Source organism: Apteryx mantelli, chromosome 1, assembly GCF_036417845.1.
Source record: "Apteryx mantelli isolate bAptMan1 chromosome 1, bAptMan1.hap1, whole genome shotgun sequence".
Lineage (NCBI taxonomy): Eukaryota > Metazoa > Chordata > Aves > Apterygiformes > Apterygidae > Apteryx > Apteryx mantelli.
In genome coordinates this window covers 19,305,199-19,331,817 of record NC_089978.1, presented here as the reverse complement: position 1 = coordinate 19,331,817, position 26,619 = coordinate 19,305,199, and the positions used below count along the sequence as shown (strand labels likewise).

The 26,619-nt window shown below is 41.6% G+C and overlaps 1 protein-coding gene across 1 annotated transcript; it reads left to right on the top strand.

The window, feature by feature from the left end:
- The first annotated feature begins 1,170 nt into the window (after window positions 1-1,170).
- SLC35F2 (solute carrier family 35 member F2) lies at window positions 1,171-24,369 on the top strand. Its single transcript, XM_067289765.1, has 8 exons — window positions 1,171-1,286; window positions 7,816-7,991; window positions 8,530-8,657; window positions 14,157-14,316; window positions 16,028-16,184; window positions 16,974-17,026; window positions 17,309-17,463; window positions 23,059-24,369. The coding sequence occupies exons 1-8, from the start codon at window positions 1,171-1,173 to the stop codon at window positions 23,275-23,277; spliced, it is 1,164 nt and encodes a 387-aa protein (XP_067145866.1). The 3' UTR covers window positions 23,278-24,369.
- The last annotated feature ends 2,250 nt before the right edge of the window (window positions 24,370-26,619 follow it).

Here is a 26,619-nt window from a genome sequence, read left to right as displayed (position 1 = left end):
AAAAGGGACTGGAAGACATAAAGATCGCCTGAGAAATGGCAGAGAAATGCCTATTTTACATTCCTAAATCAAATCCTCCAAGGATAAATTGTGGTAATTGCAAAGGAAGATAAACAGAGCTTGAATGAGAGAACTGTGACAGGGAAAAACAATATCTGAAAAAAGTGTGTGTGTGTGACAGAGAGGATTGAGCCATGATGCTCTGTGAGGAACAGGCAAGGATAGACATAAGCAGTTTCTTGTGGCAGGATGATGGCAGGGCCAGGCCTGCGACACGTTTGCACCAACAAGGCCAGGAGATCACTTTTCCCTCAGGCAAATGAGCCAAAATTACTGTGAGCCATTTGCTGCTGAGGGAAACACCTCTTGGGTTTGATTCCAGCACCTGCCATGCAGAAAGAGGAAGTGAGAGTCACAAAAAAAAAAGAAACAACCAGGATGTGCCAACTGCGACCAGTCCTGCAGGTGAGTTTAGAGCTGTTTAGCTTGAGACGTGGGCAAAGATAAGCAGGGCAGGAGAACTCCTTAGGCATGGGAGCTGTTAGCGTGGAGAAACCAAGCCCTTACACAAACACGAGCTCACAGCCGTGCAGACACAAAGCTGGGAGAAATGAAAAGCAGAGGGCTCAGAGCCGCTCTGACGCTCCGGACTGCAGGAAGCCTGTGCTGTTGCAGGGGAAGGCAGAGCGACGAGACGGGGACCCAGCGAGAGCCCACGGGCGCCCGCTGCCCGCGGAGCCGGCCCGCGGCAGGGGCAGGGCGCTGCAGCGGCTGCGGGAAACCCTCCCGATCTACCGGGCTGAGCAGCAGGCACGTGGCGGCGCCGGCTCTCCGAGCAGCGCCGTGCTCATTTGCTCCGCTCCCGCCGCCCTGGGAGCCGGGCAGCGCGGCTCAGCACCTCGCGGCGCCCCGGGCCGCCCTCGCCAGGGCAAGCGCGCCGGAGGAGACGGGGGCGCCGCGGCGCGCAGCTGAGCCGCGGCCCGGGCGACCCAGCCCCTCCTGCGGGGCGGCCCCTCGGCCGCGCAAAGCCGCGCTCGCCGCCGCTGCCCGGCGCAGGGGCTGCCCCGGCGGCCGCGGCTCCTCCTCCGGGCGCCGCCCGCCGCCCCCGCAGCTCCCTCCCTCCTTCTGCCGCCGCGGCGCTCGGCGGCCGCACGCCCGCGGCTCCCCGGCATGGAGGCGGCCGCGGCTCCGGCTGCCGCTGCGCTCGGGGCCGAGGCGCCGCCCGGGGCCGCCGCCGCCGCCCCGAGCCGGCTGCTGGCGCTGCTCCGGGCCAAGCTCTGCACCTGGTGAGTCCGCGGCGCCGGGCGCTGCCGCTCCACGTGGAGCCGGGCGGGCCGCGCTGCCTGGCGGCGCAGGCGCGGCCCCCGGGGCCCCCCCGCGGCGCCGAGCGGGGAGCGCTGCCGCCGCCAGCGCCGCGTCCTTCGGCCCGGCCGGGGGGCTCCGGGCTCGGGGCGGGGAGCCGAAGGGGAAGGAAGAAACCAGCGTTCTGTGCCCTGTGGGTCGCCCACGGAGCGGCGGGGATGCGGTGGGGGAAGCTGCGCCCCCGCAGCCTTGCTGCGCTGCGCGGCGCACGCTGCCCCCAGCCGCGGCGGCCCCGTCGCGGGGCTCGGCCGGGCTCTGCCGCCTGCCGTCGCGCTCCCGTGAGCCTTCCCAGCCTGCCGCCAAGTCCTGCCTCGAAATGCAGCGCGCACCCCTGCTCGCGGGCGGGTTGTGCGCGGCGGCCCGTGGGAGCCTGCGGTGCTCGGCGAGCCGGGCTCGGCGCTGAGCCTCGGGCCGGGGTCGGGGGCCATCGCTCCCGCCGGAGAGAGACCTGCAGCCCCCTGGGCTGCTGCTGGTCAAAGGCTGCACGGACAGAGCCATCTCATGCCTTTGAAGGGTCACTGCAGCTACGTGCTGAATTACTGAGTGATCTATCTGATTTTTTTTTCTTTTGTAGGTTTAGGATATAAATGTTTCACTGTTGTTCTCTTTACGAAATCTGTAAATGAAGAATGATTTCAAAACCTCCAGTGAGAGTGTACTCTCACACCTGCGCACATACGCTTCAGTTCTTTAATATTTCTCACTTTAATTTTATTTTTCTCTTTTCCTCTTTTGCTATACCTCTTCTATCAACATTGCTGCGAAGGACAGGTGATAAAAAGGGGAAGAAGAAAACAGAACAAGGTGGCTGAGAGGAAGCTTGGAGTCCAGAATGATCAAGATCCCCTTCTCCTGCTTCCTTGAATCAGCTTATAACTTTAAAATGTATCAATTAGAACAAGCATTGGTTAAGCATGAAAAGCTGAGGGAAAGGTCTTAAAAGTTCTGCAGTCCTTGCATGCGTTCCAAAGCTTATACTTGCAAAGTACTACTTTTAGTGAGTGTAGTAATACCTCATACTACTTCCAGCTTTCCTTTCAAGACTAGCATTCACTTACAGATTCAGTTTTCATCTGGAAAAAATCTGTTTGAAAGGCTTTTTGGGGGTTCCAGGTTTGCTCTTTAATAACTACTGCATCAAATACCCCTAGCTGACAAATACAAGGTGTTGGTTCTGCTGCCAGCCTTGCACTTACAGTCTGGAGTTTGAAGGCTAGACTGTGCAGAGGGATGCACTGGCCAAGCAGAAACTTGTTTCGAGAGTAAGGCCTGCCTTTCTTTCTTTTTCTTTTTTCTTTTTTTTTCTTTTTCTTTTTTTCCTTATAATGACTTCTTATGTAAAGCTTTTCAACATGGTGGAGGTCTGAGATTCAGGATAAATTTTTCTCTTTTCATTCCTCTGCCTGTCAGGAATGCCCAAATCCACAAGATAGGACCTTAATGAACTGTTCAGTAACCTCAGCTCTGAGGTTTGTTGCCAAAAGACATAACTAAGTAATTCTATTGATGATACCTGAAAGAAAATAAATAGCTCTAGATGTCTTTGGCAGAGCTTTATCTGAGACATTGAATGTGAATTTTGATTTTTTTTTTTTCATGAAGCTGGTGTCTCAGTTGAGGTTATTTCAAAACTTTCTTATAGGCCTTTTTGAGTCTTGTGAAAGCTTAGTAATTGTATGTAGAAAACAAAATGGATTTTTCTTTTCCTTTTTTTTGAGTAAAACCCATAGGAGTAAGACTTTCTGGTTCTTGAAACAAAACCTGTTTTTATTTTCATTTCCTTATCCTTTACAAATTAATTTGAGCTCAGTTTTGAAGCAGAATGTTGAGACACTTAATTTTGAAAATGTTAATTTTCAAAAATTTTTTTTCTGTTCAGAGCTATCTGCTAGTCAATTGGAATATGGCTTCAGTCTGAACCTCCATTTTCTTATAACTGTTCACATGAAAATGTGAGATTATTCAAATGAAATGGTCTCAATTCTTTTTTCCATTCAAGAAGGGTTCATTAGTTAAAGTTGAAATGTGAATAAACTATTTACATGAAGAATGTTGCCAAACTTTACCTGTTAGGGTTTAACTGGTGGCATAAATGATCTTAATTTTTGAAAAGAAAGCATCAAATTACAGCATTTGTTTTAGTGAAAAAAATCATACTGAAATTATAGGATTTATTAATATAATTGCCAATAAAATTGTTAAGTGTGGGCTTTTTAGATTTTCTTTAAAATACATTCAGAGTCTGTATCTGAGGAAATTAATATCTTGGTGTATTTTTTCTGTTTCATGTGGATCCAAAGAAAGCCAGTCTGACTTTCTCAAAATGGCAAGAGCTGCACATTTAATTGGCTAGTTCAGCATTATCTTCAGACCAATTTGTGGCCAGTTTTCATCTGTTCTAGGAATTCCAAAATGACTCCAAGTTTTACTCATAGCCATAGGTATAGTTAAATAAGATATACCTTCTTAAGGTAGAGGAGGAAAAATTACCTACTAGTCAATTAGCAATTACTAAAAATTACGTATATACATATATATGTATATGTATGTACTAGCAGGAATTATAGAGCTGAAAGACCATTTCAGACCACTTACTTTGAGTCATCTAAGAGTCCAAAGTGATTTAATCCTTACCAGCACATTAAAAAAAAGAGCAGAGAGGACCAAGTTCCATCATGGAAAAGTTAATTATTAATATATTTAAAAAACAATGATAAATTATTAATAAGCAAATCACAGGAATCAATAGTCATGTCAATATTAGAATGAATGGAAAGTCATGTTTTTGAGATTGGAGTGTTTTTCTCTTCAATTTTGTCTTGCAAAATGAAACCAATAGGATTTATTGATTTTAATTCTCTCAAATTCTCTCAAATTCTGCAGAATTTTATAGAAAATAGTATACTTTATGAAAAAGTTTTTTAATTTGTCTATGGAATTTTAGTGGGCACTTGAGCTTGCGTGTAACACGGGTAATCTTCCTCTGTTCAAACATCCGTCTCGCTCTCTTGAGCACAGTGCACTGCACTGGGAGCAGCACACTGGCAAGTCACAGGAGGAGAGACGATGTTGTTGCTTCGTGGTGAGACTTGTGCATGATACTGGTGTCTGTGAGGGTGAGTGCAAGAGGTTGCTAATATGCACACAATGGAGAAAGCTGCCAGAAACACAGCATGTTGGAATTCATAGAAGACATTTTTTGAGGGCAGATTTCCACTATCAGTGAACAGTGTCTTTATTCAGCTCTTTTGATCTTAACATTTTGAATCTGTTTAGTAGGGAGAGAGAGCGAGGGGGAAAAAAAAAAGCCTGAATTAAAATGGAGAAAAGTAAAGAAGGGAATTAGACAGGATGAAGACCAAATTTTTGCCTTGCCAGAAGTGTTCAGTACTGTAGAAATAAATACTGTGGGAATGCCTAGATATACATTAACTAAATGGAGACAATTGCTGGTGGAATAACCACTAAGTAAACAATTCTGGAAATTCTTGACCTGATTCTCTTCCCATATGCAAAAATGCAATCAGATAATTCTCTAGGAACTTTAAACTGGAGAAGCTTAATTATTATAAAAGCTGAGGATCAGACTCAATGGATTTACTCCACTGCAAGGGGACAAGGAGGTCTTCTTTGATTTTTAATAGATGATGGATGGTTGAAGCTGATCAATCCTTAGCAAGTACGAATGGCAACAGATTTCTACCTTTTCACCCTGTCTCTGGAATATGATAACTACCCAGTTTGCCAAAGTGCTGTGCACCTGGACTCTAGGCCTCTGCTGCAGAGAGGGTGCAATCAATGCAAAGAAGCACAGAGCAAAGCTCTCTGAGCAAAGCTGCTCCCTGCATATCCTGGGAGAAGGCGCGCAAAGACTTGCCCATGTTCAACAGACCAGGTTCTCACAGGGTCATATTGCCTGTACTTCTCCACATCTCTGTGGCAGCACTGAGGAAACAGGCGAAGGGCGGTTCACACCCAGAAAAGTGGAGTGTCTGCCAGAAAAGGCAGCTTTGACCCTTACTGGTAATTCTTAGAAAGGAGCCATAGGAACATATAGATTTGTTGCATGTATGGAGCCCCTAAGGGCTTATGTATTGACAAGGACTGTTCATTTTGTGGGCTACATGGACTTCACAGCTCTGCTAGAATAAAATTGCAGCTGTCTTGTGCAATCACACCTCTAACTGGGTTTGATCCCCACCTCCATACCCTCACCCCAGCTAGTCCAAGCAATAGAGCGACTTTGGCGTACTAAGCTTGCTAAAGGCTTACTCCTTGTCTCCTGCTGGGAAGCTAAAGAAGAAATATTTTCTGCTAAATTCAAGCAGGGAACTCTTTATTAGATTAATAAGAAGTATATATGCATTTTTTTAATTCCTGAAACCACATTTTTCCTCGCTATAGTTCACTGTATTATTTCTGCCTTGAAATTTCTACGGGTCTTTGCCCATCTTCCTACCTCCTACAAAGCTGCCAGACTTCACAGGGCTGGCAAAGGGAGAGCTAGGAAACACTGGTCATGCCTACCTGAGAGGAGCAGTAAGATCTTTGAAATTTTAACTAATCTGTGTCACAGTCTTCTCAATAGCACCTGATGAAGTGGAAAAGGCATTTCTGCACCAATCAGAATGATTAGGCAGAATGCATATGTGGGCTCCACTAATTGGTTCATGAAACAGTGCAATCAGGTCTTCGGTAAAATAAAAAAAAATACAGTATGACAGAGGTACGGTAGCTTCCAAACTTCAAAGGTTTTGCTTTTTTTGCAGTAACTACTTCTTCTTACATATGTGTATTACAGCACTATTTGCAGTTAGTACTGCTCTACAGAGCATCCATGGAAAATTTCTAGCTGAAGCATGGTCTCCATTTCTTTACTCTCTTTTCTCTGTTTACTCTAGTGTTTGCAATGCTAAATATAAGAATCTCCATTCTTTCACCTACAGGAAAGTTATTCACACAAGGGTGAATGTGACTTTATAAAATTTTGACATAATAGATGAATACTTACAAAATGTGTGTGCACTGTTGCTGGGGTGTTCAAGGCAAGCTGTAGTAAAATGCAGGACTAGAACCTCTTGGAATCTGCAGCATGGCTAGACTTCCCATGGATTTGCTGCCTCCTCAGAAGGGAGTTGGAAAGAGAAATGTGTTTAGCAGCATTTTATTTGGGATTGATGAGATGGTTTTAGTTGGCTCTAGCACCTCAGAAGACACTACTCTTGTGGATGAATTTGCCTGGTGACTGGATTGCCCATCATAGCTAGGTGACCTGGCACTTACTACATTAAAGTCATGCACCTGAGAAAAGCAGCCAGTGTTGCTTTCCCCTGCTGTGTCTGAATGCGGCTGTGCCCTGTCATTACAGCAGGGAGCTGTGGTCACAGTACACGTGCAGGCTCCTAATGGGATTCTTGCTTATCTTGCTTGATGACTTTGCATAGCAACAAATAAATCAATTATGCAGACAATTAAATTGCCATCAGCAGTCTTCAGAGTAAACAGATGTGAACCTCTGCAGCCCCATACAGACAGTGTGGCGTTGAGCCAGTCTCACTGTGTAGCCTTTGTGAGTATACAGGCAGAGCCAGGGTTGACAAATCTGCACAGCTCCAGTGGAAAGAAAAATAGCCAACCAAAAGATACACAGAAACCTATGCATACTTCTCTGTCTGTCTAGGAACATCTGAAACAGCCCAGAGCTGCTTTATATTAGGTGGAGAATTACTACTAAAGTAGCATGAGGGTTTTTTTTTAACTTTTCAGCTGTGGGTTGGATTTAGAAGGAATAGTAAAAACTACCATGGTAGTGTCTAAACATGTCCAAAAACTAATGTGGTCTTTGGCCAAAATGTGTTCTGATCTCCATCCTCGACTGCAGCAGAATGTGATGGAATATGGCAGAAAAAAAGCCACAACGAGTATTAATGCTTTTGTAGTTCCTTAGCCCTGCTCAGCTAAGGGTTTCAACTCAGTTTCAAAGACTCAGGTCTTGCAAGAGGCTGAAGGCAGTTGTGCCTTATCTCCATGCTGCAGATTTTTGTTGACTTGACTGAAGTCAAAAAGGGAGTAGCTGGAGGACAAAGGATGCAGCTGAGGCCATGGGTATCAAAATCTCTTTTGATAAGAATAGCTCCTCACATTGGCTTGAGCTCGCCGAGGTAAGCTGCTTGTACATACTCACATAGGTATTGCATTCTCTGTTTCTGGTGGCTTGAACTGGCCTGGCCCATTTTTACTGTCTGTCATGAGGGAAGAGTAGCTCTTCTGAGCAGGCAAAACACCGCTTACCAGTAGAACAGAAATTTTACTTCTTATAAATATGAACATTGATAAGGAGTTGAAAATGGACTGTCAATCTGAAAAATGACCTTTTCCCTGTAAAACAAGATAATATTCAAAAACCTTAAATGTTGAATTCTAAACTTACTGTGTTGTCTTTTACATTTACAGGTATATTTTGAAAACAATAATTCTGGGCCAGATGCTTTCCTTATTTATCTGTGGGACTGCTGTTACCAGCCAGTACCTAGCAGAACAATACCAAGTGAATACTCCAATGTTTCAAAGTTTTATCAACTATTCTTTGCTTCTTCTAGTTTATACAACGATGCTGGCATTTAGGACTGGTATGTAAAATATGGGGTGGGAGATTTTGGTTCATCATTTTGTTCTCTTCTACATTTTTCTCTTGGATTTTGAAACAAAATAACTTGTTCAGTACTTGTCCAAGCTTTTTAAACTTCCTGCTGAAATTCTTGCCTTGTAATAACACATGGAAATGAATTTCACAAATTAAGTGTGCATTTCATTTCATCTATTTAAAATTTTCTGCTCTTTGGTTTCATTAAAGTCCTCTGTTATGTTAGGAGAAAATAATCTTTATTGTAACAAATCAGAGGCTATTTAATATTCCTCCTACATCTTATTATTGCACTCTTTAAACAGTCCTAATCTTCTAAGTTTTTTTCTTGTGGTGGAATTTCATGCCTTTCACCATTTTTATTGTTTTCTCAGAGGCTGCTTTTTGTTTTTACTATATCTTTCTTACAATGGTGTAACCAAAATCAAACATCTCAATATTATTTATGCTTCTAAAAAGCAATATCCCTGTGCAGCATTTCTTCTGAAAGAACCATATATTGATTGTTGCTTTTTTCTAAACAGGCAATGACAGTCTTCTGCAAATTCTGAAACAGAGGTGGTGGAAGTATGTTTTTTTGGGACTGGCTGATGTTGAAGCCAATTACATGATTGTAAAAGCATACCAATACACGACCCTTACAAGTGTCCAGGTAAGGACCAATCTCCCTTTCCAGATTGTTGCTTTTCTTACAGTTTTGGACTGGTTTCTGAAATGAGATTTCAGAGGACAGACATAGAAGCTATTTAAATCTGAAAAAAATTGTCAATATCTATTTTCTCTTTGCAATACAGAGAAGAGCATTCTGCATCATGAATAACGTTTCCAGGAAGCAGAGAAAATTGGCTAGTATTACCCAGTGCCCACTCTTGAGTTAAACTCTAAGTATTTTTGACAGAAAGCACTTCTAAAGGTTTGCTGACAACTACTTTTTTTTATTTCATGATGCAAAATAAAGATTTAGGACCAGATAATACTTACTCAGCCCAGGTTCTTGCTGCTGACAGCATGGTACATCTCTTGCCTAGCCCTTGAAGCTGTGGGAGGCATTTCGAGATGTAAGCCCACATGTGAGGAAACACTGCAAGTCAGCTGGTGTTTCTGACCTGTGCAGCGAGGCAGCCAGGTGTGTGGCTCTGGGATGTGGCGCTTCAGTTCTGACCCCTCTCTGCAAGTGGGAAGGGACAGCAGCTTGCCAGGCTTCTGAAGTGACAGGAAACAGTAGCATCCTCTGCAGTGCTGGTGGTTGGTGCTCTCTCACTGCGTCAGGAAAATCTTGCATTTGTAAATAGCTCTGGCAGCAGAAGGACTAAGGCTGTAGTTTCTTTGTCACTACATGCAGACATAAGCTGGTGCTACTGCTGGAAGAGTTAGTGCCGTCCTCCTGCCTCCAGCGGCTTGTTCCTAAGCTTGCACAGCCATCTGTGCAATGCACAGCCCATCACAAGCTGGCTCAGGGAACTGACCGAGGTTAGAAAAAACCCTGTCTTCTGTCAGGAAATTGGTAAGCTGTGTTGTTTCCCTGAATTAGCTTACTGTGTGCCTCCAAAACTGCTTTTGCTGGAGCAAGAGAGGGGACTGCAGAAGCAAGAACTGAATGTTTCAGTGGCTGATCCAGCTTGTGCTCACTCTTCCTTAATGTGGATCTGTGGCTTGGTTCATGGTCCCACTTTTTTGAATGAAAGAATAATGTCCATACAGATTTTGCTGTTAGCTGAAAAGGAGTGTTTAGCTATCAAGTGATTCGCAGAGTCAAAGCGATAAGGGTTAATGTTTAAAAGAAGCACCTGAAAAGCAGTTAACTCCTGTGATCTGGGTTCCCCTCAGAAAACTGCCATGACTTTTCCTCGTGCTGTTTAAAGAACAATAACATATGCCTGAAGGATTATCATTGTCACATTTTCCACTTCATACTTATGTATTATAGCTCATTAGGCTTTTAATTTACTTCTGAGTAATATCTAAGAAATTATAGTTTTAACAGTGACATGTTTCTATCTCAAGACCAAGTTAAGCCGATAACTGAAACAGTGTTTGATCATATAATTCACAGCTGAAGAAGCCAGGACTTTGGTCCAAATTCTCAGAAGGAATAAAGCTATTCCCATGACTTCTTCCACAGAAATTAAGAAAGAATAGGTACAGTTGGTCTTCTTGCCCAGTCACCAAACTCAGACGTTTGCTGAACCTTCTCATGTGATAACCTTCGGATTGATGCCTCTTTAAGTGTCAATTCAGTGTTATGAATTTGTTGTAACTGCCTGTTGCAGTAAGATTTTTTGAATATCCTATGAAGTAACCAGTTTCCCACCATTGTCAGAAATGAGATTCAGGGCAAAAAGGTCTGTGATTTGCTCCAGCAGCAAGCAGTTCTGCAATTACATTAGTATGTAAGAATGGCCATCCTGGTTCAGAACACCTAGCCTAATATCCTGTCTTCAGTAGCGGCTGTAAATGGATGCCCAGGAAGCACAAAAACAAGGCAGGAATGTATCACACCTTTTCTGAACACAGTGTGATCACTGTTGAAATGCTGGCTGGCTGGAGCTTTAGCTCAGCCTCATGATTTTCTTCAAAGATAAGTTTCCGCTCAGCAAGGAACTTCCATGTATTTTCACACACGCGCAAAAGAAACAAAAACTGTTTTCCTCTAGTTATCAAATGTTAGCATTGCAAGGAAGGGTTTGGGAGATTTTTACAGAGATAACACTGGGATGGCAACTCTCATTTCTCTGTAAATGAAGAAAAAAGTCTCTGGTCCACAACTGCAACTCTTTATTCAGCTCTGGTTGAGACAATGCCAGTGGGACTTCTCATTGCGAGACACATACGTTTCAGTCTTGCGACAGGACTTGGCCGACCTGCTCCGTGTAATGTGTTTGGCCACATATTTCATAGCACAAAACAAGCAGTGTGGTTCCACGTTGTTAATATGTTATTAGGTACAATTAACATTTGCTCTTTACACAGTTCAGGTGGGGGCATTTAATAGGCAGCTGTTGACAGAATATTAGTTCATAGAAGAGTATTAACCACAACAGGAGAAAAAGTAATGTGTGCCCCTGGAGTGCATCTGGAGACTGCCCTATGGGAGCCATACAGGCAAGCGAACAGGATGAGCTGCTGAGCTTTCTTACTCTCTAAGCTGTCTGGAGCTGGCAGTTGTGAGCAAACTAACGACCTCTAACAATCTGTGATAATTGCTTAACCGTTTATTAAAACATCTGTTAATAATTTACCCTATCATTAAAACCTTCCTGCAAGCAGTGTGGTTGAAACCTGGTTTGAGTCAAAATGTAAATCAAATCAATAGGTTATCTTTTTTTTCTTCCTGTGAAAATGCAGGGCAGAATTGAATAAGACGAGAGTTTGCTGAAGCTGTACTGGCACTAGCAATTGGTACCTAGCAGTACTGCCTTAAATGTCATAAAGCCTGAATAAATCTTATTCTTTTAAATGGTTTCATTGACATAAATTCACTGTGATGTTACAGTTGCTTTGCACCTCTTTGATCTTGATCCTACACAGAAGAGAATATTTTCCTCCAGAAAACTCTTTGAACCTAGGAGATGAAGGCAAGGCAAGATCCAGTAGTTGGAAATCAGATTTCTTTTGTTTGTAATTGAGGGTAATTGTCCCCTGGAATAGATTACCAGTGTAAGTTCTTCATCATCTGGTGCCTGTCTGTCCTGAATGCTAGTCTTCTAACCAGGGTGCTGTAGCTCTAGAGTATGTTATTGGTCTGGATGCAGAAATTCCCCATCCAGTGTTAATGAAAGAGATTGTGGCTCATTATCTATGAGACCTTTACACTCTAATTAAACTTTTTTTTTTTAAGGGTTTTGTTCTACTCTTTTGGGTTGAAAAACTGCTTGGAGGTTAGAAAGCTATATGGTAACGTCTCAATAAATGGGGAAGTGAAAGCTTACTTATTAATAGGGGATGATATATCTACTACCAGGGGGATGAAAATTTTCCTTTTTTTGTTTTTGCAGTATTTCTTAGCTTCAGTGATTACAATTTCACACCAGAGAAATTTTTGTTTAAGACTCAGCACTTTCAAATATACTTTCTTACTCAGAACAAACTGGTTGAGACCAAAGGTGGAAAAACAGTGTTGTGAGAGCTAAATCATACATTTTGATGAAACAGATAAATGACACTTCTCGTTTGATACCAGGAAAAACAGACACATTCAGGGGAAGTGTTAAAAATGTTCTTAGTCTAGACAAAAGAAAAGAGAGAGAAAAAGGCCTGTGATCAGATAGAAACTCCTAGCATGATACTCTTACCATAGAGCAGAGCTGTATTGAAATACATGGTACCACATATTAGGACTAGTGTAGTTCTAATGTCTGCTAATACAGCCTAGTTAAGTGCCTGTGCTTTTACACAGACTTCTCAAACTGGGCAAGCTGGAGACAATCCAGGGAACACAGACAAATAGACGGAAGGATTAGAGAGCACCGTTTGGACTTAACATGTATTAACTTCTCTTAATGCTGTCCTGGTAAGACTTAGTATATGTAGTTATGAGCAAGTAAAAATAGCCTTATCATGACAGTTTTACAAGTTTGGTTAAAACCCTTGTAAATGATGAATGAACTAACAGAAGTAAGCACAGGAGAAAACTGAAAAGTGGTACATTTAGACAGAAGTTAGCAATGAACATTAAGGATTAAGAGCTCTTACCTTGATTGTAACAATTATGCCATGGTCCTATTGACCTGGCCCTAATACTCCATAGTGACTTCAGGAGGCCATGTTTTAAGAGCTGACATTTAAGAGTAATTTGAGAGCAGTCTTTGGAAGGCTGACTGTATATTCTGCTCTAGACTGTTCGCTTATGTATTTTCATGGCACTGTATTGAGGCAGGCCAGAAAATTTGCCTCTCTTTTTTCCTCCAGACAAATTCAGAAACAAGTCTGTTTTATTGAATTAAATATTAAAACCAATTATGATTAGCTCAGTGTTCTTTGTATTATTTGGTTATTCTAGAACATTATGTCCATTTTATGCTGCACCCTGTTTTTCTGTTTTACGTATATAGATGAGTCTTGATTTTCTGTAATAAAGGAGAAGAGGTAGAACATTTGTGGATTTAACAGAAAGGCAAAGGTAATATAGAGCTTACATACATAAGAGTTTAGCAACATGCAGAGGTGGATGATGGAGAAAGGAAAGAGAAATCGGTGTCACTGCTTGTCATGGAGTGCAGGTATCCTTGAACCTTAGCTGATAAGTCTACTCAGGGTAGTGCCCATAAACACGTCTGAAGTGCTTCTGGACTCAAGCTGTCTTGTGTGTCCTTGCTGCTGTGGCATGGATAAATTACAGAGTGAATTACCCACTTCTGATTAATTCAGAGTCGGCTGTAATAGAGAAATGGACTGAAAATGCATTGATGTGTTGTGCATGATTTTGTGGGAAGCTGGAACACTGGGAAGGTGACCTTAGGAAAGCTGTTCTCTCCTTCCTGTCATCAACTTTGCATGTTTCTTCCATCACATGTACCAATTCTTTTTCAGTAAGACCCATCTGGGGGAAAAAAAAAAAAGCCAGATACAAAACTTCAGGGTCAGATTATTGCCTTGTTCACTTTGATGTAGAATTAGATCAATTGTATTCTTTAATAGTTCCAGTTTTGCACATGGTATACACTCAGCCCTAAATTCTAATTACAGTTTTGAAGAAGAGTGAAAAAATGAGCTAGTAGACAAGTACAGCTGAAATCTGTTAAGAAAGGAAAGACAAAACCTGATGGAAAAAATGAAATGTCAGTGAACCACCTCCTTGTATTAGTGTTGTGGGGAGCAATGTGGGCTCAGTGCAACATCCTAGTGCTAATTTGTGAAGCTGTGCAGATTGATTAGATCCCTTATTAGAAGAGTTTCTAGATCCATGAGTTTCTAACAAGAGAGAGCGAAGCTCCCCCAACACCCCTCCTTCACTTGCAAAATGCTTTTCATGGTAAAATGTGGGTCTGACCCCTCTTCCATTTAAACTGGTCTTATTGGGGTTGCTTTGTGCCTTTCAAAAGGCTAATGTCCGATAGCGATGGAAGGTAAGATCCTGTATGTTTGCTTTCAGGATAGTGATATCCAAGTTTGGGCTAGGTTTCTAATTAAAATTGTTTCTCTGTACACGCAGCTACTGGATTGTTTCGGGATTCCTGTGCTGATGGCTTTATCATGGTTCATTCTCCGTGCAAGATACAAACTGATCCATTTTATTGCTGTTGCAATCTGTTTGTTGGGTGTAGGAACAATGGTGGGCGCAGACATACTGGCAGGAAGGCAGGACAGTGAAGGTAAGGAAATCTTTCTCACGTGGGGGAAATGCAGAGACGTGGTTCCTGTGCTGGTCTAACTTTCAAAGGACAAAGAGGAGCAAACTTGGGGGAATGGATATAGTTTTATTTTAAACAAGAAGAGGAAACAATAAACTGCTATTTATATTTCCTGGCCAAGAAGGTAATGGTCAAGAAGATAGTAGCTGAGGAGATGTCAGTTTTATAGGGAGCTGTGAAATTTGTTTGCTTATAGATTTGGATTATTTCTTCCATCTTGAAAGAGAAACACCTGTGTTAAGCTTGAAGTTTGCTGCTGCTTATTAGCCCTGATGAAAGACCTCAGACCTGATGAAAGGCCTTTTTCTTGAAAGCTTGATCACTTTTACTAATCATATGAGGTGATCTAATAAAAGATGTTACCTCTTGCTTACACTCTTGGCCTGCTGGCAGCCAGACTTTTCTGATCTGCAGTTACCTGAAGATTTTCCCTGAGTATGAGTAGCAAATCAAAAGTTACTTAATAACAGGCTGACTTCTTTGAGTTATCTTTTGCAGACCCGTGAGAAATAGTCCGTGTATCCCCAAGGTCCGCTGACCACAGCCTGGAAAGCGCTGCCCTGTGATGCCAGGGCCAGAGGAGACGTGTGCAGAACGCAGGGAACTGCTGGGGCCTCCCAGGGGGAGCCTGGCCTCTGGGTGCCTGCACCCACGGGGGCATAGGTTAGGGCTGGCTTTGCCTTCCCTTCTTTATGCCAGAAGCCCAAATCAGGCCACATTAAAGTGCTCTTATTTCGAACCCCAGTGGCTATAAGGCAAGGTAAATTTCAGTGGGAAGAGGAACGTAGCATCGACTTCATCGGACAGCATAGGGATAAGCCTGTTTAGCTTTATTTTGGGACATCTACTGCAGGTAAGATAGCATGACAAACTGAGGGTTAGCATCAATGCTATGTGGTAGAAGTATATCAGAGTCCTGAGGGAGAAAAATCTTCCCCTGAGATTTTAGGACAGTTGTGATTTATTCACTTACATGTGGGTATCCTTAGTACTGCTTCCCCTCATATTGCAGACATATCTCCATAGTGACTGCCAACTCGCTTAGGGAAGGAAATTTTAAATCAATTCAAGGACTTAAACAGCAGTCCTTGTTTTGCTATTGAGCGAATGCATAATGGCATTTACTTGATGAGTGACTGTGTTACAGGGAGTCCCATTAGCACAGTATAAATATATCACATGATACCTGATACCACACATCTGCAGCATCTGCTTAAGAATTGTCATAAACTTGAAGCTCAGTCCAGGTCCCACAGAAATCAATAAATTGACTTTGGCAAGACTTGAATTAGGCCTTAGTGCAAAAGCAGGAGCAATAGTCTGAAAGCTGGAGCGCAGCGCTAGCCTGCAATTCCTCTTGAGTTCCTGTGACACCTAACGTCAGGAGAAGCAGGGAGTTGGACCAACTCAAAAAGTAGCATCTTGGTCAGGATGTGATTTAAATGTGAAGTTTTGCTCATTCCACACTCTGCAGGGGTGTTGCAAGCTGTTAGCAGCGTTAGCGTTCAGGCATCAGGCAACTGATCTACCTTTACACATACACATCCTTTCCCCTTACCCTGAGTGGTGCTAGAAAGACAGAGATGTTTGGGATGAATTTGCTTGTGTTTTTAAGGAAAGTTGAAAAGTGTTTGCAGCATTACCCTTATTGTGGATTAATATTTCTGTACAGGAAGTGACGTGGTGATTGGAGATGTCTTAGTTCTTCTTGGTGCTTCTTTGTATGCCATTTCTAATGTGAGTGAGGAATACATTGTGAAAAATCTGAGCAGAGTGGAGTTTCTAGGAATGGTGGGCTTGTTTGGGACTATTATCAGCGGTCTACAGCTGTAAGGATCTAATATATTTATTTTAAAATTAATTAAGACTATTCTACGGATGATTACTTGTCTACCATGAAATGACATTGTTGTTATTAAATTAATTCTTTGCTAACTCTGTATTTGGCTTGTATGGGAGACCTGCCATTTGAATTGCATTTTTGTTGCTGTGCAACATCCATTGTATATTGTTTTTATTTGCTCTACCCTTATTACAGCAATTCTAAAGCTCAAATCCTGCAAATTGAATATCTGTCATACTTGCCTGTATTCTTGATTTTATTGACCTTCATGAGGACACTTAGTAGCCTGAGGACTGTTCACAGGAATGTATTTCCTAATGGGTTTTCTCTGTGGAAAGGTTTAGGAGATAATGATTAGCAGGATGGCTTCCATATTAAACTTAAGTTTAAAATGAAGCATGTATACTCTTACAAATAACCATGTTAGAGTAAGAGACCACATACACTTAAGTCTATCTAAAGAATTTTATGTTTCTCATTTCTCATCATTATTTCCTCAAATGATATATCAAATAGAACTGAATCTCTGAAGGATGCAAAAGCCCTGAAAGAAGGCATAAGATTTAAATAAAAGTGCTCTTGACTTTCAAGCACTTGAATTTTCAAGTCTTTTTTTCATGCTTGTTAGATGTTGGAGTTACTGTTATTAAATAAAATTTCAAACAAAAAATTCAGGGATTATAAATCAAAATATTTCTTATATATTCTGGTAATTAAATTCTCTATTTGAATGCTTTTTTTTTTTAACTGTATGATATTTTTTTTCTAACTCTAGAGCCATTGTGGAACATAAGGACATAATGAAAATTCAGTGGAACTGGAAAATTGGTATGTTTATGACAAAATGGTATGCGTTTTTACAGAACACTGGAAAAACTAATAATCATTTAGTCCTAGAATGGTGGGTTTTTCACTTTCTTTTTCTGTATATTAAATAACAACCTTCATGTTACATTGTCACAAATAAATGTATTTTCTGCAAACTCTGCAACTTAGTAAAGAGATAAGATTTACAGGATGCATGGTTTGAAACATCTGAATAATATCAGTCTTCTTTAAAATCATTGTTTAGTGCCTTTACGCTAAATTGTCATCTTTTTTTTTTTACAGCATTACTGTTCACAGTATTTGCCCTGTGTATGTTTGGGCTGTATAGCTTCATGCCAGTAGTGATTAAGGTTACTAGTGCAACCTCAGTCAACTTGGGCATTCTGACTGCAGATCTCTACAGTCTTTTCTTCGGACTTTTCCTGTTTTTCTATAAGGTAAGTAACTTCATTCATTCATTATAGTTTCAGTTAAATTTTTACTCTGAAACTATAAATAAATCATATTGTTCTCATTAGCCCCTCAAAGCTGTTTTCATTTTTATATTTGTACAGATTGTATCATTCATCACTGTCAGATATCAATCAGAAGGACATAATTAATTAATTACATAGCATTGCACCATTAGGTAGTTAGTGACTGTAAAACAATTTCATACTTCATGGAATAAGTTAGAGTTAACATTAGAGACAGTAAATAATTTACCGGGGATTCAAATGATAGATTCTTATTTTAATCCCTATTTGGAACTCCACAGAAGTTTGTGTATGTTAGATTCGGTTCATCTTTCCCTTACAAACAGGGGGTTTGAATCCAACCATCCTGAAAGGATTTTGGTGTCTGAGGGACTAGTGGCTTGATTTGATTTTCTGAAATCATATTTTCTTTTACAAGTTTAATTTGTTTATTACAAATGTATTGGGAGAAGAATCAAACTCTCTCAGTACCGCTTCTGAGGAGAAACTAAAGGAACTGAAAAAAATGCAGATAAATATATAGTTCTGTATGGTCTGCAAGAGACAGTTATTTCTATTGCTCTCTAAAGTCTTTTCTGAGGTGTCTATTGAAGCTAAATGACAGTGCTAAAAAGATTTCGTTCTGACCTACCCTCTTCGTCCAGGATCATTTGTGGGAACCTAGCTCACTGTAGCAACTGGAGTAATTGAGTCGCACAGTGACTGGAGTGCTTAGTGAGAAGCTTGTGAATTTTGCTTAAGATGCTCAATTTGTGTTATTCCATGTGGTTGCTTTCTCTTCAGCATTATGGAGAGCCAGAAGCTTTTATGTCAGATTTATTTCTGAAAGTGAAGGCCAATTTATTTTATGATCCAACAGGTTAGATTAGGATTCAATTTTGGGCTAGAATTTCCTTTTCAAGACATTCCTAGCTATTGACTTTCCTCACCATTTTTGGTTTCAAAATTTGCTCCAAGCTACTGCTGCAAACTACAAAGCATCCATTAAAAATGAATACAGGAAACCATAGTTACATTCTAAAAATTAAAAAATTCATTTCTCAGTCACTTCCAGTAATGCATTTTAGCACCAGATAGCTCAGATTTTAGCACAAGAAGTGACTAGAGATCTGTATCTGTAATAGTTAATATGAAGAAATAGGCTAAAGCTTTGGAAGGGATATAGATAAACTTTTAAACCTCAGGATTTTAACTTATTTTGGGGAGAGATTTTCCTGGGAGCAGATCATTCCATAATTACTGACTGCAGGGTATTTTGGTAGCAAAAAAGAAACATGAATTAGGGAAGATTTTGGGGCTGCATTACGAGAGAATTTCAGATGCATATTAAAATATGAGTGACTAAAAAGACCCAGTGAGAAGTGGGAGAAATGGCTGAATGACTTTGATGCAAGTTGATTTCTTTTGTTTGAATCTTCCTTCACATGGCAAGATGGAACAAGGTGTGTTTGAAACTACTGTACGTTTTTCATGGGGGACAGAGGGGATAATGAAGTACTACTCTAAATATTCAAGAGAAGGCTCTCTGGAGGAGGACAGCTCTGCTAGCATGAACTTGCATCTGAGATTAGAAACAATCAAGTAACAAAAAAGGGGGCAATAATAATGCAACATCTTTAGTAGTCAGGATCTAAGATAACTTAGGAACCAAGAACTCGGGGAGCCTGATTTTTGCAGGGCTTTTAACGCTACACTTAGCAGTGGAAAATCTTGCCAAGTTACCATAGAGTTTCTTTCCCTCTTGGGCAAAACACCAGGCAGGACATTTCCTAGATTAGAAAGCATGCAGGAATCTACAAACCAAAACGCAAGAAATCACTCTCTATTCTTATTCAGTAAGGAAAAATTTACCCATTACTAAATGGTATTTCACAGTAAGCCACTCAAGGCTGGGCTGGGCTGCAGAGTGGAAGGAGCTGAGCTGTGGAGAGCTCTGAGTTGCTGTAGTCTGAGCCTGCTCTGAAACAGAAGCAGCACAAACACGTCATGGTGCAGCAGAGGTGGAGCCCAGGCACATATGAGTTCTTAGCTTGAGTGTCTTGCTAATGCACTCAACTTCCCAGCCCCAAATGAGCCTGCGTAACGCGAAATGTGAATTTGGCATAACTGCCTTGATGAACTTTTTTTCTTCTTTTACTCCATAGCTAATCTTTGCTATGCTTGCTCCTATTGTGCTCATTATATATATATAGATAGATAGCTGATGTGAAGATATATTACATTCCTGTTTTTACAAGGTGCTGCAAGTCCTTAGCTGCCACTGGAGTTGGTAAAACCTTGGATTCCTTGCCCTTTAGGATGCTTCAAAATGCATCCTCAACTTATTACTTCATCTGTCAGTATGTGCTCATTCAGCTACACAAAAGCTGTGAGATGTGATGGCAAATATGCAAGAATGTCTAAGAGGAAGAACCCCTCAATACATCTTAAAAAAGGGTCTTCAAGTGTTGCTGTTGCATAAACTCCTAGGGAAAGAGTATACTGCAAACACAGACACTAGATGGAGTTACAGTCAGCCTATTGCATTTAAAGTAGTCTTTAGACTTGTTATTGAATAAAGGGATATAAGCTGACAGGTATGACTAAAATCAGTGTCTGAAGCAATAAAGTTGCTGCAACATTTGAAACTAAATAAAACTGAGGAAAAGACCACAGAGGCCCCCGTGCCTCCCCCCTCCAGAGGGTGTAGGCCTGTTGGAACAGCATGGTTAAGGTATACCTGTGTCAATAGCCACTAGCACATAAGCAGGCCTTGTACCAAAGCTATATCACAACATTTTTTGTGCCCTGTCTTGATGACTGTGTCTACTCACAGATGAATTAATTCTGAGAAGCCTCTGCATAACTCCAGAACAAGACAAACTCTTCCCTCTGGACTGATAATAAAACAGCTTAGTACTACTCTGACTCTGAAGTAAGGGGAAAAGGAAGCACTCCGATATTTAAAAGGAAGACATTTTAATGTGATATCATCTGCATATGTATTGTGAGTTCTGTGAGTGTATATATAAATATGCATATAATGCATTATACTCACTGATATTATCCTTACTGCATAAAAGGATGTCTTAAAAGTGATCAACTAAATGTTTAGGGGTAGGAACGTCTCCCCATGCTCCTTCAAAGTAAGGCTAAACAATCTAAAAAAAATGCTTGTTCCCGAACTTTTGTCCACATACAGGACAGGAAGAACTGATTAGCCAGTCTGGTCCCTGCTCCAAATCCTATTTTATTCAATGACTTCAGATTATGTCTTAACCATGAAGCTTCAGCAGCTGTCCTCTCTAATCTATCCTTTCCTGTATGCCATGTAGTTTTTCTGTCTAGAAGCATGACTGGAACAGGCAGACCAACTAGCATAACCTATAGGTCAGGCACTTGTCTTGGTAGCAGATGATGACAGTGTGAACCTCCCAACTCAGGGGAGGCCTTGCCTTGGGACTACATCTTGGAGTAGTAAACCGAACAGTGCTAGGGACTGTTCTCATCCCTATGGCTAAACCCTCTTGCCCTCTAAAGCGAAGGGCTGCATCCAAGCTATCTGTTGTCCCTGGCTTATGCTAACTACCAAATGGTGTCTGGAATTGTTTGGGGGAGTACAGGCCAAAAGTGTGCCAAAGATCCAGCTAGCAACTGAACAGTAGGAGCCGTCATGACACAGGGCTTGTGGCCTGGCACTGCACAGGGTACTAGTAGGGACATTGCCTGCCTCTCCTGCTTCCTGGCTTGGTGATCTAAGTACGACGATATTCTGTAAAAGATGGGCATGATAAACTGCTCTTTTTTCAGCCTGTAGGTTTTAAAAGAAAACAGGGAGTCTTGCTGGGTTATGTGAAAGAAAAAAGACGTTTTGCCTTGAGAGGATTGATACTCTTGAGTGGAGGCTTCGACAGAGCATCTTCGGTGTTGGGGCTGGAGCTCTGGGGGAGCAGTATGTCAGACCCACAACTCTACTTAATGTCTCCGGATAGATCCACTCACCTATAGACTTTGGAATCAGCATCAAGGAGACCTATGTTCTTGTATGCACTATTAGAGGGGATCTAGGCGTTACTCTAACTGTTCAAACTTGCCTGCCAGCCGCATTTACTTGCATACAAACACTTGCTCAGTCACGTCCTTAGATTGCTTTCTGGAGAAGTTGTGCAGGTGCCTCGGTACAGACACAAGCTCTGCCTGTTTGATGAGCCTGGATCAGTCATGGGTAGGACCACTGACACTGCTGCTGCCTCCATCAGGAGGTTTTCAGAGCGTGGCCCTTCCCGAACACAGAGTGAATGATTTGAGTCCAAGCCTACCTCCAGGGTAGCAGCCAGCAAGGTGAAGAGAGAGGGCTGCTGCGTTTCAGCCTGCTCTTCAGCTTGCGTGGTGCCTTCCAAGTGTTCAGTGCACTTTCCAAGCCAAGTGACTGCCTGCTGGGAATTGCATTGCCTTAATTGTAGACGCCTCAGTCTTTTTTGGATCAAAGTCCTGTGCCTTTCCAACTCCTACCATTCATTGCATCCAGCTCTGCTGCTTGATAAGCTAGAACAGATTTTTCAAGCAAATCTAAGGAAGCTCAGGGGGTTTGGGGTATATTTTGGAATTTCTCAGGTTCTGTTGAAAATCTTGACCATGACCCAACTGTCCTGAGTAAAAATACTGCTTCCATTGAGGTCCAGAACTTTATAATGTCCTGACAATGGGATGTAAGATATGCTATGTCCATCATCCTACTGTTTAAGTCAGTGTGGTTTGGCAAAGACAATAAAGTGAATTTTAGCAAACTTCTTGAAAAACTGTTCCTGGCTCTGTATGACTCAAGCACTTTGTATTACTAAATCCAGTGTTATGAAGTAAGCATTTGTTTTTCTATCAAGATGGATGAATATTGCCAATTGTTAGCATTTCAACAATTAAGGAAATGATAGTGAATCAAATGCTTGATATGCTGCAGCAGTTCATATTCTTGCCTCATATGGCTCTAACTGTTCACTTCCAGTAAGTAGCACAAATGCATATCTTGTACAAGGAACCTTGGTCTCGCTCTCTTCAGGAACTTTCTATGTGTAGAGAGCAAACAGGTTTTTGCCCAGTAATAACATTTATCTAGCCCTGCAGGTAGTTAAAATAGTTGTGCAGAGAACCAGCCGCTCTGGTGCTTGCAGTAGGATGGACAGATTCTTCTCTTGCCAGGACCTGAAATATTTGGCTGTGTTAAAACAAAATTCTCTTAGGATACAGTGTTTCAGCATACATTTCAGTTGTAGAAACAGCTGTCCTTTACTGTCACCATATTTCGAGTCATTTGTTCTATCTATTAAGATTCTTGTGTGTAGACCTAAGAAAATACTCGGTACAAGAGTGTTGAGGATGAGATAGAGAAAAACAGTTAGCAGCTTTATCAGTGAATGAAGCTATTGGATTTTGATTTTCAGGCCTGAATATAGATCACGGTGATCCATATTAAAATATATTTTTTAAAGGAAGTGTAGCTTTCAAATTCTTAAACAAGGCAGCATTTGTATGTTTTTACATCAGACAAGACGTAACACATTTTATTCTTTCCTCTGACAGTTTTCAGGCCTTTATATCCTGTCCTTCGTTGTCATCATGGTGGGCTTCATCTTGTATTGCTCCACTCCAACTCGGACTGCAGAACCCACTGCTTTGCCACAGCCTGTCGGCGCTGGCTTGGACAACGCTGCACTAAAGATTGAGGAAAACGACAGTGAAACTCTTGCTGGAACGGTACAGTTCACAAGAGAAGAAACTGTGGTGGTCAGCACCAATTAAAAAAAATGGCAGCATTTCAAAATAGAGCTTCTTTACTGCCAAAATTCCCCTCAAATATTAATCTGGAGAATTGTTCTGTTGCCAGGGTGCTGCACTGATTTTAATGCACTGGATAGACTTTTAAGGCCAGATCCTCAGTCAATGAAACTATTGATTTACCCTTGCAGAGAATCTGGCCCCTAGAAGAAGACAGAGTAGTATTTATGTTGAGTCTCTGGGAAATGAGAGACTGTTATTTTTAAATGTTTGATTAACTTAACAGCAAATGCTTCAGGGAAAACTAAGCCAAAGCAAGCTCTCAGGTCACTAGCTGGAGCAAATACCTTTTATATTACATTAGGGACCTAAATCTGCAAGATACTGTCTGAGTGCTCCGTGGTTGCCACACGTCAGTGCTGGGAAGCCACTCAGCTTCTCATAGATCTGGTTCTTCAAGCCATGTCACATACATACAACTTCCAATTGCTGATGGATTTTATTCCTCCACTGGAGGCATTTGCTTCTTACATTCCACCCCAACGGCCATCTGTTCCGATTGCTGCAGTCGTTGTTGCAGCTGGGGCTGCTACGGAGAACAAGTATTTTATTTTCAGTTTTGCTAGTAATGGAAGTTTGAATATGTGTTTTCATAATCTCTACTTTTTATCTCAGTAGCCTGTTGTTTGGTGCATTCCCACTAGGTGGAGGAGACAGAGTAAAGCCCCTCCTCTGTCCAGTAAGAATTGAATGTATTCTTTTTCTGGATAAGAGAGCAAAAGGGTTTGAACTGATGTTCACTTCTCAGTGAAATTGTCTTGAAATGGGACACATTTCTGCAGAAAGATTCTAATAAAATTGGCATTTCTTAAAAAAAAAAAAAAAGGTCTTAGCCAATCCTCATCGCAACAATAATGACTATCTCCAAAATGTTAAGTGTTTTCACTAGATTAATTGGCAGTTTTCCTTCCCCCTCTCTTTCATACTTATAGTAAATTGATGTGGCTGCAGTTTTGACATCAGTAAAACTATTTTTTGATCTTTTTTTTTTTCTGGTGCAAGCCTTTATATTTCAGTTGTATGAAGTGACACTGAATAAAGTTTTCAGTAGCTGAAGAGTTGGTTCTTTGTTTATTTTTTAAGCTAGAATTTCTTTTATTACTCAAAGTTATGTTTATGAATTTTACTGACCAAATGATTCCATTAATCACTGAATTTCACCCTGAGGAGTAAACCTGATATTTTCTGAAGACACTGGTGATCATATGACAAAGACTGATTTTGTGCACTTCTGTTGTAAGTTATTCAACCAAAATGATTAGGCCAAAATCTTACCTGATTTTATTTTGAGATAGCAAAATACATATTCAGCAGGTACTAAAGCACCTTACATTGTTTTTTCATTGAGCAGTTCATGCTCTGAAGAGTAAAGAGATGCTGATGTTTTGTGAAAAGCACTTGGGCCCAGTTAACTTCTGCTTTACTACTTGAGTTAAATTCAGGACACAGACTGAGACATCTAAATTGGGGCATCTTTAGACATTTATACCGCTAAAGCTGAACAGGCAACTGGGGACCAGGGCAAATAAGGAAGGTCATCTTAGATGGCACTGGATGCCTGCGAGAGGGCATCTGGATTCCCCGTCTCTACAGAGAGCTTAGACAGTCAGGTCATTATAGCAGCATCTGCATTTAGCTACCTAATTTTAAATGCCTACAACCTGGATCTAAATCCCATCCAATATTACTTGTGTCATTACTTACTGTAGTGTGTAACAGTGCAGCAATAAAGCAAAGAGCAGCCACATGAAGGTCTGTGGGTGAATGGTCCTGAACGCTGAATCTATTGACGCAGTGTGGGATTCAGCTCCTAAATTTAGCTAATTACTTATTTTGTGTAAAAGACTTGTTGAGGTCCTGTCTAAAGTGCCTCTCTCTGTGGGGGTGATTCAGTTGCCTAAATATAGATGTTTAGTATCAACTGAGACACCCTGTGGAGTCCGTGGCATTTATACAGCAGATATGGCCCAGGATCTGCAGGAGACCTGTGACCTGGAGCAGTATGTAGAGGCCAGGTGAGACACCCTGGGACATCTGAAACAGCTCTACATGCCTACAGTTGAGCCACTGAGTCACTTCCCTAATGACTATGGGGGACCATACATGATTACTTTAGATGCTTAACCTTTACACGGCTAAAATTGGTGAAATGAATCCCACGTGAAACTTGCGGCTCAACCTGAAGCGTTTACTTTGTGTGATCACTGGGTGGCATTTCAGTATCTCTGTGGTGTTTGCCAAAACAGCTGTGTATATGCGATGGGGAGGGATGTGCTTCAGCGTGCCTGCATGTCCTGGGTGCAGTGCAGCATGAAGGGATGTTTGGACAAGAAGATGTAAAATAACAGGGCCCTGTGCACAGACAGTGACTTCACGAATCGTCGTGCAAAGAAAAGTTACAGGGCTGCAGTCAGAAATGCTGTTGAAAGTGCTGTCGAAGACATCTATCATGGTGTTAAAAGGAGGTGAAAGCATTAGCTTGGCAAATGGAAAAAGTAAAGATAAGCTAGCTCTTAAATCACAGCATCCCTTCAGATATTTCCCATTGAAAGAAAAGCAGGGGGATATTTTTTCCTGTGCCAAAAAAAGGACTAAAAGGGGACCATGGCTGGGTCCAGTGGTTGGTCCCCACCTGCTTGCGCAACCCGTCTCCCTATGGTCGGCCCCCTCCCCACCTGTGCCATCCTCTCTTCCCAACGCGCGAACCTGGGGCGGCAACAACCGGGGAAACGGCCCCGCTCCTGTGGCCGACCGGTGCGTTCGACCAGTGCCGGGCTGCATTTGAGGATAAGCATGCTTGTGGCCAGGTGGTGGGAAGGACATTAGGGATATTTTTGCAGCTATCTTTAGAGAGCTTTTAACTAACCCAAGAGCATTTTTTAGTGAGATTTTCGTGCGAGAGGTAGAAATCACATTTCACTAGTTGGGATGTTTTTGACCCAACTTGTCAGTCTTTTTTGCATTGCTCACTAAATTGTGGATAGGGTTACTCTTGCTAATTAGTCTGTTAAAATGGCAGGGCACATATTGGAAAACATAAGGAGAATTTATGAGCTTTATTGCTCCAAAAAATAAAAGTACGCCTGGTTGAAATGTTAATCTACTGTATTGTTTTTATTGGGCAATGGTTTCATTAAATTAGATAACCACTAGCTGTTGCATATTTGTCTGGGGCATAAAATGCCCCATACTTGGGGAATGGCGGTTATCCCACCTGATGAAGCTGAATTAAAGTGAGGATTAAATCTTAATTATATATTAAGAAATAGTGTATCCTTGACAAAAATGTCTTCTGAGAATTTATAG

Excerpts from the sequence above, each read along its gene's own strand:
- SLC35F2 (XM_067289765.1), top strand. The coding sequence starts at position 1,171 with ATGGAGGCGGCCGCGGCTCCGGCTGCCGCTGCGCTCGGGGCCGAGGCG. Across the intron at positions 7,992-8,529 it reads GATGCTGGCATTTAGGACTG|GCAATGACAGTCTTCTGCAA; the intron begins GTATGTAAAATA and ends TTTTCTAAACAG. Across the intron at positions 17,027-17,308 it reads TCAGTGGAACTGGAAAATTG|CATTACTGTTCACAGTATTT; the intron begins GTATGTTTATGA and ends TTTTTTTTACAG.